The sequence below is a fragment of the Camelus bactrianus genome, chromosome 3 (assembly GCF_048773025.1).
Source record: "Camelus bactrianus isolate YW-2024 breed Bactrian camel chromosome 3, ASM4877302v1, whole genome shotgun sequence".
In the NCBI taxonomy this organism is placed as follows: domain Eukaryota; kingdom Metazoa; phylum Chordata; class Mammalia; order Artiodactyla; family Camelidae; genus Camelus; species Camelus bactrianus.
Genome location: NC_133541.1, coordinates 33795402 through 33807791, shown reverse-complemented (window position 1 = coordinate 33807791; position 12390 = coordinate 33795402). Strand labels below are relative to the sequence as shown.

The 12390-nt window shown below is 39.2% G+C and overlaps 1 protein-coding gene across 2 annotated transcripts in view; it reads left to right on the top strand.

Moving 5' to 3' along the window:
* EMB (embigin) overlaps positions 1–12390 on the top strand; it is an 88140-nt gene that overhangs the window by 38784 nt on the left and 36966 nt on the right. The window contains exon 1 of one of the 2 annotated variants that reach the window (XM_010966307.3): positions 2529–2915. The exons of the other annotated variant lie outside the window; for it this stretch is intronic. Coding sequence (XP_010964609.1) covers positions 2807–2915 — 109 coding nt within the window. The 5' untranslated portion in view covers positions 2529–2806. Of the gene's footprint in view, positions 1–2528; positions 2916–12390 lie in introns of those variants that run through there. 2 annotated transcript variants of the gene reach the window in all.

Below are 12390 nucleotides of genomic sequence, written 5' to 3'. Positions count from 1 at the left end.
AGCAGGAACTATAAAGACGTACAGAACTATTTTCAGGTACTGAAAAGAGTTGTATTGTAGATGGGAAAGAAGATAGAATCATATAACAAGTTGAATACCAATAAAATATTTAAATTGAGATTGAAACCAACAATAAAGGTCAAGTCACAGGCTGTAAATTATTAATTGTTAAATGAATCCTAGGGACAGTATGAGTTGAGAGGAGAGTGTTTGGATAATTTATTGTGGTGACACAAGCTTCCCTTAACTTTGGTGGCTTAAAACAACAACGGTGTTCTTATACCTCACAATTGCATGAGCCAGGAGTTCAGGTAGGGCCCAGCTGGGCAATTTTTCTTTTTTAAGGAGCATCACATGGTATTCAGTTGGCCTTGTCAGAGGCTACAAGAAGGATCCCTCACAAATCTAGCACCTTACTGCCCTCCAGCCCCTCTCCTTCCACATGACACCTCATCTTTCCAGGTCCTCCATGTGGTGTGGGCTTCTCACAGGATGGTGATCTCAAGGTAGTCATACTTCATTCCTGGCAACTGTCTTGTAAGAACAAGGAGGAAGGAAGTGGACTCTCTTGTGGTCTGGATCCGGAAACTCACACAGTGTTACTTCAGCAATGTCCAATATGTAAACAGGAGTCACAGAGACCACCCAGCTTGAAGAGAGGAAATACAGGACCTTCTTTCTTCCTCAACAAGCCTTATGATAAGGACAGTGTCAAAGCAGGTGTGGCCATGTTTAATTCACTATGCAGGGAAAGGTCCATCTGGACCAGAAAGATCAAAGAAAGCTGTTCAGGGAAGGTAGTAATAAACTGGTTTTAAAGGATATGGAACATTTGAAAAAAAATGGACTGGGAATAAGTCTAAAAAATATTAAATATGAAACAGTAGTAATGGGGAAAGGACTTTCAAAATGCTTAGCAAAACAAGAATTATATTTCTTTCTCAATTTGTTTTGCTCTAACAACAAAAGCAAAGTGGTAAGTAGCCTCAATGTGGCAAGTCACTTTTTCCTGTTCATAAACACATTGATTTGACTGTGAAGATAATTTTTCTTTAAATGAGGTCAGCTCATTTGAAGAAAGGTGAATTTGAGCTTAAGTATTTTGTAGGACTAATTGGGGAAGGTCAGAATTCACTTTGTTTTGAGAAGTGCTTACTGTTAAAACTCTCCAAAGGTACAGGGAAATGTCTGTAGTCAGTTCTGAGACAGGATACTGGGCAGTGAGATAGGGGTGCGATTTAGCAACCAGTGATCTGGCAATTTGGGTTTAGCAAGTCTGCTCAAGTTCCTAAGAGGGTCATGATGTAAAGTATTTAGTCCTTCAAGGTCTGTCATAAGGCTTTGTTCACAAAGGCTTAATCATTATAACTGCAATTTTCTGACAGAGAAGAGGCTTTCTTTAGATTTGTAGTTCATATATAAATAGGTGTCTACTGTGTGTACATTACTGTGTTCCTTGCAGTACATGCATTAAACACAGTACCTAGCACTTGGTAGATACTTATTGCTTAACAAATTGTCTTACTTATATTCTCTGAATACAAATTTAAATAATCTACTTTTCCCCCAAAGTATTGCCTATGTAATATTAAACTGGAAATAGTAATATTTTTTTATAATAACACACCAATTAAACTTAACCATTAGTCATGAAAATTAATCTATTAATCATAGCTCTTGTTTAGCACTTCAATTTTCAAAATTTATATATATTTTCTTTAAATCTTTTTTGAAATTGATTTATTTTGAATTTATGACTATCAAACTTGGGAGAGGGAATGAAGCTCATGAGAAATATTTACTTTAAAAAATATCTTTTAATGTGTTATCCTGGAGAATCATCACATCTTACTACTCTTTTATGTTGTAATGTAGAGTCCTCCTCCCCCTCCGATAAAGCAATAGCTTTTAGTTGTTTTATTTTATTTGGTCAGGAGCACTGAAAATTCCAAGCTATAGTAAGTAAGGGAGAGCATTTTCTTAAACAACGTTAGAGTTTGCCGAAGGTGAAAAGGTGTGTGCATTTTACACAGTATCTACTTTCAAGGTTTTGTTTCTTGAGCTCTATAGGTGTCTTCACAAAACCTGTTAGGCTAAGCTAACAAAAGGAAACAAAAAACAGATACACGGTGGGGCCCTGGGACCCTGAAACCTTAATCTAGAGAGAACCGGTTAAGCCTTCAAGAGACTGGAGGGGTGGGTGTGTGCGATTGGTACGCAGAGCAAAGCCAGATTAACCCAGGATGCCAGGCAGCTGGGTAGCGCCCTCCACCAGCGCAAACCTAAGCCTCCTTAATAACCCAGGGATGGAAGGGGGAATCTAAAAAGTGTTCTCCATCCTCTCATTTGTCCCACCAAAGTAAATAAGTTAACCCTGCTTCAGATGAACTGCAAAGGACAGCCAGCAGATAAATATATAGATATTAGCAGTTTCAACATCTCCCCCAGGAAATGGTCTAGGCGTCAACTGCCCGGCGTCTTTAGCAATCATCCTCCCTGATCTGGTGGGAGGACGGTGGTGGGAGAGGATGAGGCGAGGAGGTGGCCACCGAACATCCGGGTGTGCCTGCGGCGGGCTGCGCGCTGCATAATTGATGGAGGGCCGGGCGTAGTTCTGGGTCGGCAGCGGTTGGGCGCTGTTGAGTGTCTCGGGGGAGGAGGGCAAGGCGGCCGGCCCCTCCCACTCTGCCTTTTCTCGAGTGTCCTGACCCCGGGCTTGGCAGCCGGCGCCGGGCCTCCGGCGTGTGCGCAGCGACTCCGGGAACCGACGGTGGTGCGTAAGGACCGCAGCGGACCTGCGGGCGCCATGCGCGCCCTCCCCGGCCTCATGGGGCCCCGGGCCCCGCTCCTGCCGCTGCTCCTCCTGTGTCTTCTCGCCGCAGCGCGCCCGAGCTTGGCGGACGGCCATCCCTCAGGTGTGATGGATGCTGGGCCGAGGAGGGGGAGGAGAGCGCGCGGAAAGGGGCGCGCGGGGATTGCAGGGGAGAGGCGCAGAGATGCTGGAGACCGTGGGTGGGGAGCGGCGGCCGCCTCCGCCCACTGGCCACTCTTGGGTTATCTAAGATGGATGAGAGACCCGGGCGGCGCGGGCTCCTCCGCTCCAAGGCGTGAATCTGTAAGGAACAGCGCCCCGAAGTCTGGGGCGTGTGTAGTAGGACAGTGTCTGGGTGTTCCTAGGAAGAGGGCGTAAAGGTGCGGGCGGGAGCAAGGCAGCGACTTGGCCTCTGCTTAAGTGGCAGGATTTATGAAAGCCACATTTCCCAAGGCCAGCTCTCTTCACTTCAATTGATAGCGAGGCTTAAATATCACCTCCTGGCAGGTGGGTTGGCTTTGAGGATGTTTTTTAGAGCTAAATTGAAACAGCAGAACCAACCAACCAAAGCTCCACGACTGAAGGATAAAGTGTGTGTGTATCTTTTTTTACACCACGGTCTCTGAAAACGAAGAGTGAGTGAGTGTGAGTGTGAGTGTGAGTGTGTGTGTGTGTGTGTGTGTGTGGTAGTTTTATTTATTTAACTTTGAAAGAGGGATTTATGTGCGAAGCATTACCAAACCAACACCAAATTTGCCATTTTAGCTTTACTTGCTTATAATTCCTTTTTGTAATGAAAGTATTCCATCTAACCTACTTTCTAATGCAAGTTCTTGTGTTTTAAATTTAAAAGTATTAGCAGCTAATTAGGAAAATAGACCACTTCTCAGGCTGGCAAATACTACCCATCAGTAACTAAAATCAGGGTATTATTCTTCACAAGGTTTTCAGCTTTTCATAGGAATTCATTTTCATGAGCTTATAGCATGTAGGTTTTTTTTTTTTTTTGCAACGTACTTTAAAGATGGAAAGATAATCAAATAATAGGATTATTCATTTTTAAATAAATGTCCTTTAAAAGGCCTAATTGTTAACAACTTGGACAAAACATTTTGGGTTGCCTCAGTTTCTAAACTTTCTCACTCCACTTTCTCACCACCTTTCTCTTCTTCATTCATGCCACTTACAAAGAATGATCAAGGACTTTTTTTCACCTTGGGGCTATCCCGGATTCACCCTATCATTCACCCTAGAATCTTGCAGTTCTGAGGACCCCTGTATTATAGATGTGCCCTAGAACTTTGGTTCTTGACTTGGCTGTATGTTACCAGTGAGCTTGAAAAATACTTATACCTGGATCCTGCCCTCAAAAATTCTGATTTCATTGGCCTGGGATTCAGACTGGATGTGGAGTTTAAGTGCTCCCATATGATTTTAATCATGTGATCCTAAGCAGGTTGAAAACCATTGCTTTAAAATGATATGGCCTGGAGAGTGCGCTGTTGGGTAGGTATGTATTGGTATCAGGGAGTCAGGTTTAGATTGACACTTAGAGCAGACTTATACACAAAAAGAAAAGAAAAGAAAACAAGTGAAGGTAGGAATGAATTAACAGATAAAGTTGTAAATAAACAGAATGACATCTATGCATGCGTGGCAAATGTCTGTGAAAGCATGCAGTGTAAGAGCTGTCCTTTTAGCTCCACCTAAGCTAAAATTATGGAATAATGTGATATATAAAGGCATGACGTTAGCATCTGATTTTAGGGTAGAATTAAAAATTGTGAGGCAACTTCATTTCATTTTATAGTTGCAGTATTGATCTCTGTGAGATTCAGTTTCCTCTTTGCCAAAGGCCATTGTGAAGTTTACTGGCTATTTTTATCTAGATGCTTCTGAATTCCTTGGAAATAGGTGTTCTATAGACCTAAAATTTGGGGCCAAATGTTAATAACAAAAATGGTTATCACTTTATTAATAAATTTATCCTATTTACTGTATAACAAATACTGTACCATATTTACTACATAATGTGCCAGGCATTGCACTATGTAGTTTGTAGGCCTGTGGGTTAGCTTTTATTATCACTGACATTCAGATGAGGAAATTGGAATTTAGGTAGGCTAAAAAATTGCCCAAGTATACATAATTAGTGAAGCAGTAGAGCAGGAAATTTAGCTTTGTTCAATTCGACTTCTAAGCCTGTTTTCTTAAACACAATACTTAGTTGTCTCTCTGAGGTAAGTGAAAGTTTGGAATCACTGACAGAGACCAGAGTATGTGAATACAAATGCTTGATTTGGGGTGAAGGGCTTGCTGACTCAGTTTGAGTCTTGGAATAAAGTTTGGCACAAACTCACCTTAACTCTTTTAGGCTGTTTTAATTGAGTAGGAAATGTAAAATATCTTTATAAAGGAGATATGCTACATAAATGGGAATATTTAAACATCATTATTATTATCCCTTTATGGGTGAACAAACTGAAGGAATGGGTCATGCTTATTTTTTGAAAAATATTGTAGGGGAGTCATTTGAAATGATCATTTTTAACTCTTCCAGAGAACAGTGCTTATATGTTTCCTTGATTGACTTCCTTCATTTCTAGAGACACCACCCCCAACACACAGCAACTGTCCATTAATAAACATTTGTTGGAACAAATATCATTCAAGCACCTACATGTGCCTGACATTGTGTTAATCTATATCTAAGTATAAAACTTTAGCAGTTTTTACCTTTCAAGACATTTAAACTTTAAAGGAACAGATTAAATATAAGCCTATGTTTAATAGGGTTGTATCTGATGCATCAAAATGTTGACCCTAAATTATCATCACATTGAAAATTACATTATATGCACATTTGTTAAGACTTAGTTCAACTGGTTTTTCCTCTTCCTGGTCTTTTGCCCCGCCTCTGATCTCCATCTCTTCCCTTTTGGGAATGAGCCCTATAGCTATTAGATGGGAAGAATGCAGAGAGGCATTTCCCCTGTTAGATCAGAGAATTGGAGGCTGAGTTGAGTCAGGATGGCATCCAGGTAGGAGAACAGCCCTGTGTAGAGTGTTAGAATCTGAGCACAGTGAGGTGGGTGCTCCTGCAGAGAGGCGTGGCCTGGCACCCAGCCTCAAAGCTGAGCAGAGTGACAAGGGCTTCTATCCAGGGGTGACATTGCAGTGTCTGATCCTGATCACGGGATGGAGGTAAAGCATACAGGAGGGCAGGCAGTTCAGGATGCCAATCTGAATCGGTGAAAAGACATCTCTTTGGGACCAAGAGTAGAAATGAGAGATTAGTTATATATGGGGGGATTGAGCAAATAAGTAAAGCTAGTAAGGATAACTGAATCCAGGTTTTTCTCTAGAGAAGAAGGAAATAAAGAAATGGGGAAAACTAGAATGAACCTTGTGGTGTTGGATTGCAATTGGCAACCTTAGTGTGATTTCCTGACTTTAAATATCTGTCTGTATATCCATGTCTTATGTCTATGTCTCGATAAATAGATGCAGATATTGACATGTGTGTGTAAATAAAAGTATAATGCATATATAAATATGTCATTATATTTACAGTTGACCCTTGAACAACACAAGGGTTAATCTGTGTATAATTTATAGTCAACTCTCTGTATTAGTGTAGTTCCTCTGCAGAGTCAACCAACCATGGACAATGTAGTAATGTGGTATTTACTATTAAAAAAAATCTGAGTATAAGTGGACCCTTGAAGTTCAAACCCAAGTTGTTTAAGGGTCAACTATATATATGTATGTATATTATACCCATTATATATTTGTTGTGCGTGTGTGTGTGTGTGTGTGTGTGTATATGAATATCCACGCATGTATTCTTAGCTCTATCCACTGAGATGGAGCAGAGATTTCTCAACACTGATAAGAATGTTTAGACCCAAATCTTGATCCTTAACACCATTTTTTACTAATAGTAACTAGGACTTCTTGTAGAAATGGCTGATTTCAGGACTGGAGCTGGGAAAGGACAAGATAAGCCTGGAACATCTCGTGCCAGAAGGCAGTGACATGTTCAAACAATGAGGGGTGATGTCAAAAGGATACAGAAAACCATAGTAAAAGGGCTCCCACTGAGAACAAATCTGAGTCAAATTGAGAATCACAATAAATAATAGTACTAAGGGACTAGTATCCACTAATATCTACTGAATAATGCCATTGAATGATATAGGTACTCATGAGAACATACTAAACTAAATTAATTAGATGAATCAATTGAAAGTTTGATGAGGCACAAAATATTACATGGTTTCAAGGTAACTTCCCACAAAATCATATTAATGAAAAGGGAAAAGAATAACTTTACAGTGGCAAAGCCTGGTAGATGCCACTTTAATCAAATGATCAAAGTGAAAATCATCAGGAAAGAGAGAAATAAAAATTGTGTGTCATATGATAGGATGCAGTGAGAAGACCACACCACCTCTGTGATATTTATGCCAAAGGTGTCTACTCCAAATCTAACTGTATTACAACGTCATCAGGTCAGCAACTTATTCTCCAGTGGTTCAGGGGAAACATTCTTTATTCTGTACTTGAAGCTTTTCTGTTAGTTTGAGATTGCTTGAAAAGAAGCAAAAAGAATTTCAGCTCTTTCTGAGAAAGCCTGAGTTAACACAGACAAACCACAAGGATAGTTGAGAAATAGTCATCAGTTTATGTAATTAGCTACCATTTTCCAAAGAAGAATTTGTCCTCAACAGAGACATTATGAGTGTGGAGGCTGTTTGTCCTAGATGGTAATCTTTTCAAGTTACGTTTGTGTAGCTGGCCTCACATATTTCCCAATATTATGTGAACCTTAGAAATAAACAACTTAGGACACACACATTGACGTAGAAGAGAAAAACCTCATGATGTTTTATTTAATATAAACTCTCTACTCCTAATAAAACATAGTCATTATTCACGTACAATAAAATATCTCAAATAATATATTGTTAGTATAGAAATAATAGATGTTATCTTTAAAAATGGGATTTCTCTTTTAATTGAAAATAACACTTTTTTTTCTGGCATTGTTAAAGTTATTGTGGTTATATCATTACTAATGTATCCCTACTTCCAAGATAGAGTCTTTTTATTATTATACCTTATAATTACACAGTTCTGAGGTCCCAAAGGGGAATTTAGATGTCTCATCTGATTGATCTTGAAGTCCAGAGTGCTTTATGATACTGCCAAGAGACTGGAGCTAGCTAATAGCTATAACTTGTTTCCTGCTTTGCATTTCAAAACTCCATCCAGCACTTGGTGCCTCTTCATAAAATGTCCTCAAAAAAGGCCCCAGGAGGATGTGGCTGGCAAAGAAGGGATGCAAGAAATTTTCATGTGTTAAAATATATGTACCTAAACTATGTAAAACAAGACCTCGGGGCCACAGGGCCATTTGAAGGTTATTAAAAATCATCACATTGAAGAATCAGGGTTGAAGATGTATCTGTTTTGAAATCAGAATTTCTCAACCTTGGCAATAGTACGTTTGGGGCTGGATAATTCTCTGTTGTAGAATGCTTAGCAGCATCCCTGGCCTCCACCTTTGTAGTGGGTGAATTTGTGTCCCAGCCTTCCTCCCCCCAAAGATATTCAGGTCCTGACCCTTGGTACCTGTGAAAATGACCTTATTTGCGAGTAGGATCTTTGCAGATGTAATCAAGGTAAAATGAGGTCATACTACATTAGGATAGACCCTTAACCCAATGACTGTGGTCTTTATGAAAGAAGAGAGAGGGAGATATGGATACAGAAACCAAATACACACAGGGAAGATGGCCATGTAAAGATGGAGCCAGCGATTGGAGTGATGCAGCCAGAAGCCAAGGAATGCCAAGGATTGCTGGCAACCACCAGAAGCTAAGAAGAGGCAAGGAGGAATTCTTACCTAGCACCTTCAGACGAAGCAAGGCCCTGGACCTGGATTTCAGGTGTCTAGCCTCTAGAACTATGCGAATTCTAGCCTGTAGAATAAACTGCTGATGAAGCCACCATATTTGTGGTAATTTGGTATGACAACCCTAGGAAACTAATATAACCTAGTAGATACAAGTAGTAACCCCCAAATTGTGACAACCTGAATGTCTCCAGACATTGCTAAATATCCCCTGAGCAAGGTGTTGTGGGGGTGGGCAGAATCACCCTTAGTTGAGAACCACTGAGCAAAATCTCAATCTTATCAAAGAATAACCTAGTGGATGAAACATTAAAAAAAAAACCCAAAACCAGAAAAACCCTACAGTCTCTAGAAAAAGCAGATATCCTGTCAAACTTTTGGGTTTTTATGTTTTTAAGAGTTTTATTTGGCATAAGTTTCATTGTTAAAATATCTTAATGACCCATGTAGAGGTAGTCTGAAACATGAGAGTTTCCATGCTGCCCTTCAAAATACATTCTATTGAAAAAATCATATTTTAAAAAAGTTCAATTTATTTGTATTTCTATATGACCAAATTTAAAAAATAGTTTAACAAGGCTGTGTAAAAGTGCACATTACTTTTGTCATTAGGCTTTTTAATTGTTCTTTAATTTTTTTTAAGCTAGTCTGAAAATGGCCTTCTTGTCCAGTAGTTCCCATACTATGTAAAAAAGCGAGTTCCCTATCTGGACTATTATCTGTCCCTGACTTAGAAAGTCTGACTTATAAATGTTCCCATCAAGAATTTATTTTCTTGCCAAACCTTCTTTTCTCTTTTCTTCTTTTCTTGACAAACTCTCTCTGGGGTATAGTGTCTAGGAAGCAAGGTGGCCTTATCCCTCTCCCCTCTTTTTCCTACTACTGCAGTTATGGACAGGGGATAGGAATACTATATTTCAAGAACCAAGAGATAGGACTCTAAATGCACTGTTTATAAGCAATAATGGCAATTACATATTTTAATGCTATAGCTTCAGCTATATTATGGCTTAAGTGGCTTTTACAATTTGGCATGGGATCTCATGCCAAATATAATATATAGTATAGTTTCTATGAGGAAATACATTCTGAGTTTCAAACCTTCTGTTTATAAATAGTATATATTATCCACTCCTAGGTTATTGTGTTTCTGTAATTGGGTTGTACATTTATAATGCTATATATCAGAATGCTAAAATTAAGATTTACTAAAATAATTTCCATTATGCATGTTGATAGCAATCAACATGTTATACGGATGAGAAAGAGAAAGAGAGGGCATGGTATTTATCCTACTAATAGCTTTTTCTTACATCTTTCTCTAAATGAAGTCCAGACCCTGCCAAGATTTTAAAACATGGATTTTTTTTTGGCGGGGGGAGGTGTAGAGGTATAGTCAAACTTATTTTCTGATTTAAGTAAAAGCAAATGTTAAAACCTGATGCAGTTTTCTAGTGTTACTTATCTTCTTTTTTAGTTTCCAGTTTACTTCAATTAAGTAGGGCCCCAAAGTTAAATATGTGAAAATGTTACCTTAATATTAAGTAGAAATTATAGCATGTTTATTTCATTTAAAATGTTAATAGCATAAATTATAAACCTTCCTAGCAATGCCTATTTTAAAATGTAATCTGTGAAAGATATCTGAGTAGAGACCATGTTGCAATATCACACAAAACAATAGGTGAAAATTAGAATGTTACTCAGTTCTTTGACCCAACACCTCATGACCCATTTCCCATCTAGAGGGAGAAAAACAAATCTTACTACTGGTGCTACTCTCTTCTGTTGGCATTTTTGGCCACCACCTGTAAAAGAATGCCGAGTGGAATGATTCAGCAATGATAAAGAGAGGGGTGAGTGTGATAACCTGAGGAACCCATGTTATCATCTTGGCACCATCACTCAATGGTATCCAGCTTCTCTGACCCTCCTTTCTTTCTCTGTGAAATGAAACCCCAACTAACAAGTCAGTGGCAGAACTTGGATCAGGATGCAAATTCCTGCCTCTCCATTTTGTACCTCTTTTTGTGACTCAGCCTGATCCTTTCAGGGAAGTATTCAAACCACATCTGCCTGAACCTCCTGCCAATTTCCTTTTAAACACCGAAGTCAGCTGAATCAGCCCCCGGCCAGCTGCCCTCCTACTGAAAGCAATAAGGTTTACATTCTCACTTTTTTGATTGAAAAAAAATCTTGGTTAAACAAAGAACTTCTCACTTTTACTATTCTTACACTTTCTGCAGACTGCCCTGCTCTTGTACTCAAGATGTCTGTATATGTCATCTCTTAAAAGGAATGTTTTCCTAAGGCAAAAATCACAACAGCTACACATGCCCTTTAGCATCTGGGGCTTGTTCAGTAGGATCTGGAGCTTGATCAAGGTGAATGCTTTGAAGGCATTATGAAATTAGGATACAGGTGGTGGCTGGTTTATGGATATCTGATTGTATTTTTAATATATGAGCTGGCAATTGGAAGTGGTCACAACAGCTAGCATATTCTGGAACTACCCAAACTTCCCTACTCTTGAAGCTTGGGTTTTCCTTTTCCTCCTATTCCTTCAACTTTTAGAAGCTTAGATTTTGCCCCAGCAAGCCTAGCCCCCTTTTCTCTCCTTGTTCTAATTCAGATCCTAGGTGGGCCTGTCCAGCCATGTCCTGATGATGAATTTTTCTCCTTGGTGTTATCTCCATCTCTATTTCACCCTCAAGAGTCCCTCAGAGATACAGATCATGCTTCATACTCTGTAGCTCACATGCCAACTTGTATATGATACACAGGCTTGTTATAGTCAATACTATGAATGGGTGTTACTCTGAAATTTTAATGACTCTCAGTCACAAACTGTGGGCCTAAACCAGTATTTTTAGGATCCATGTAGCCTTCCAAGAACCAAGTTTACTCAGCTTCATATTATCAGCATCAAGCATGTATGCTCTATATATCCACTAATTTAAGTAAAATAAGAATCAGGACAGCATTTTCCCTAGCTTATGTCACTCTTACTGTTGCTGATACTAATAATAATAATAATAATAATAATAATAATAATAATAATAATAATAATAATAATAATAATAATAATAATAATAATAAATGTCAGACCATCTCAAAAGGGTTATGGGCTTGTTTCAGAGATAAACACTGTGGTGAGGACCTTCAGGACAGCATTCTGCTCTCGGAGGTCAGGCCAAGAGAAAAGGTCTCCCTAGCAAAGAAAGCAAAGATATCAAAGCTTATGTTTGTAAGCGTCATAGAACAGATGAGAGGGTAGAACCGTTCCTTCCTTCCCATCTGCACCCTCCTGACGTCCTATCCAGAAGGGAACAGCACCTGCCTTGATCTTCCGGAGGTATTTTCTCTTTAATACAACCTCTAAGTGAGCTATGCTCAAGAAAAGAAAAAAGAAAAAAAAAGAATTTTCATGTTGATAGGGGCCTTTCTGGCAGAGTGTGTGTGTGTGTGTGTGTGTGTGTGTGTGTGTGTCACAGAGAGTGACAGAGAAAGTATGAATGAAGGAATGAATGATCGGTGTGGGTGAAGGAGAGGTTTTTTATTCCTGTCAGCCCAGTGAGAAACTCACAGCATATTATTCTAAATAATCACTGCCTGAGGGTAGTGTGATTTAGGTATATTATTTATTTCAGGATTATTT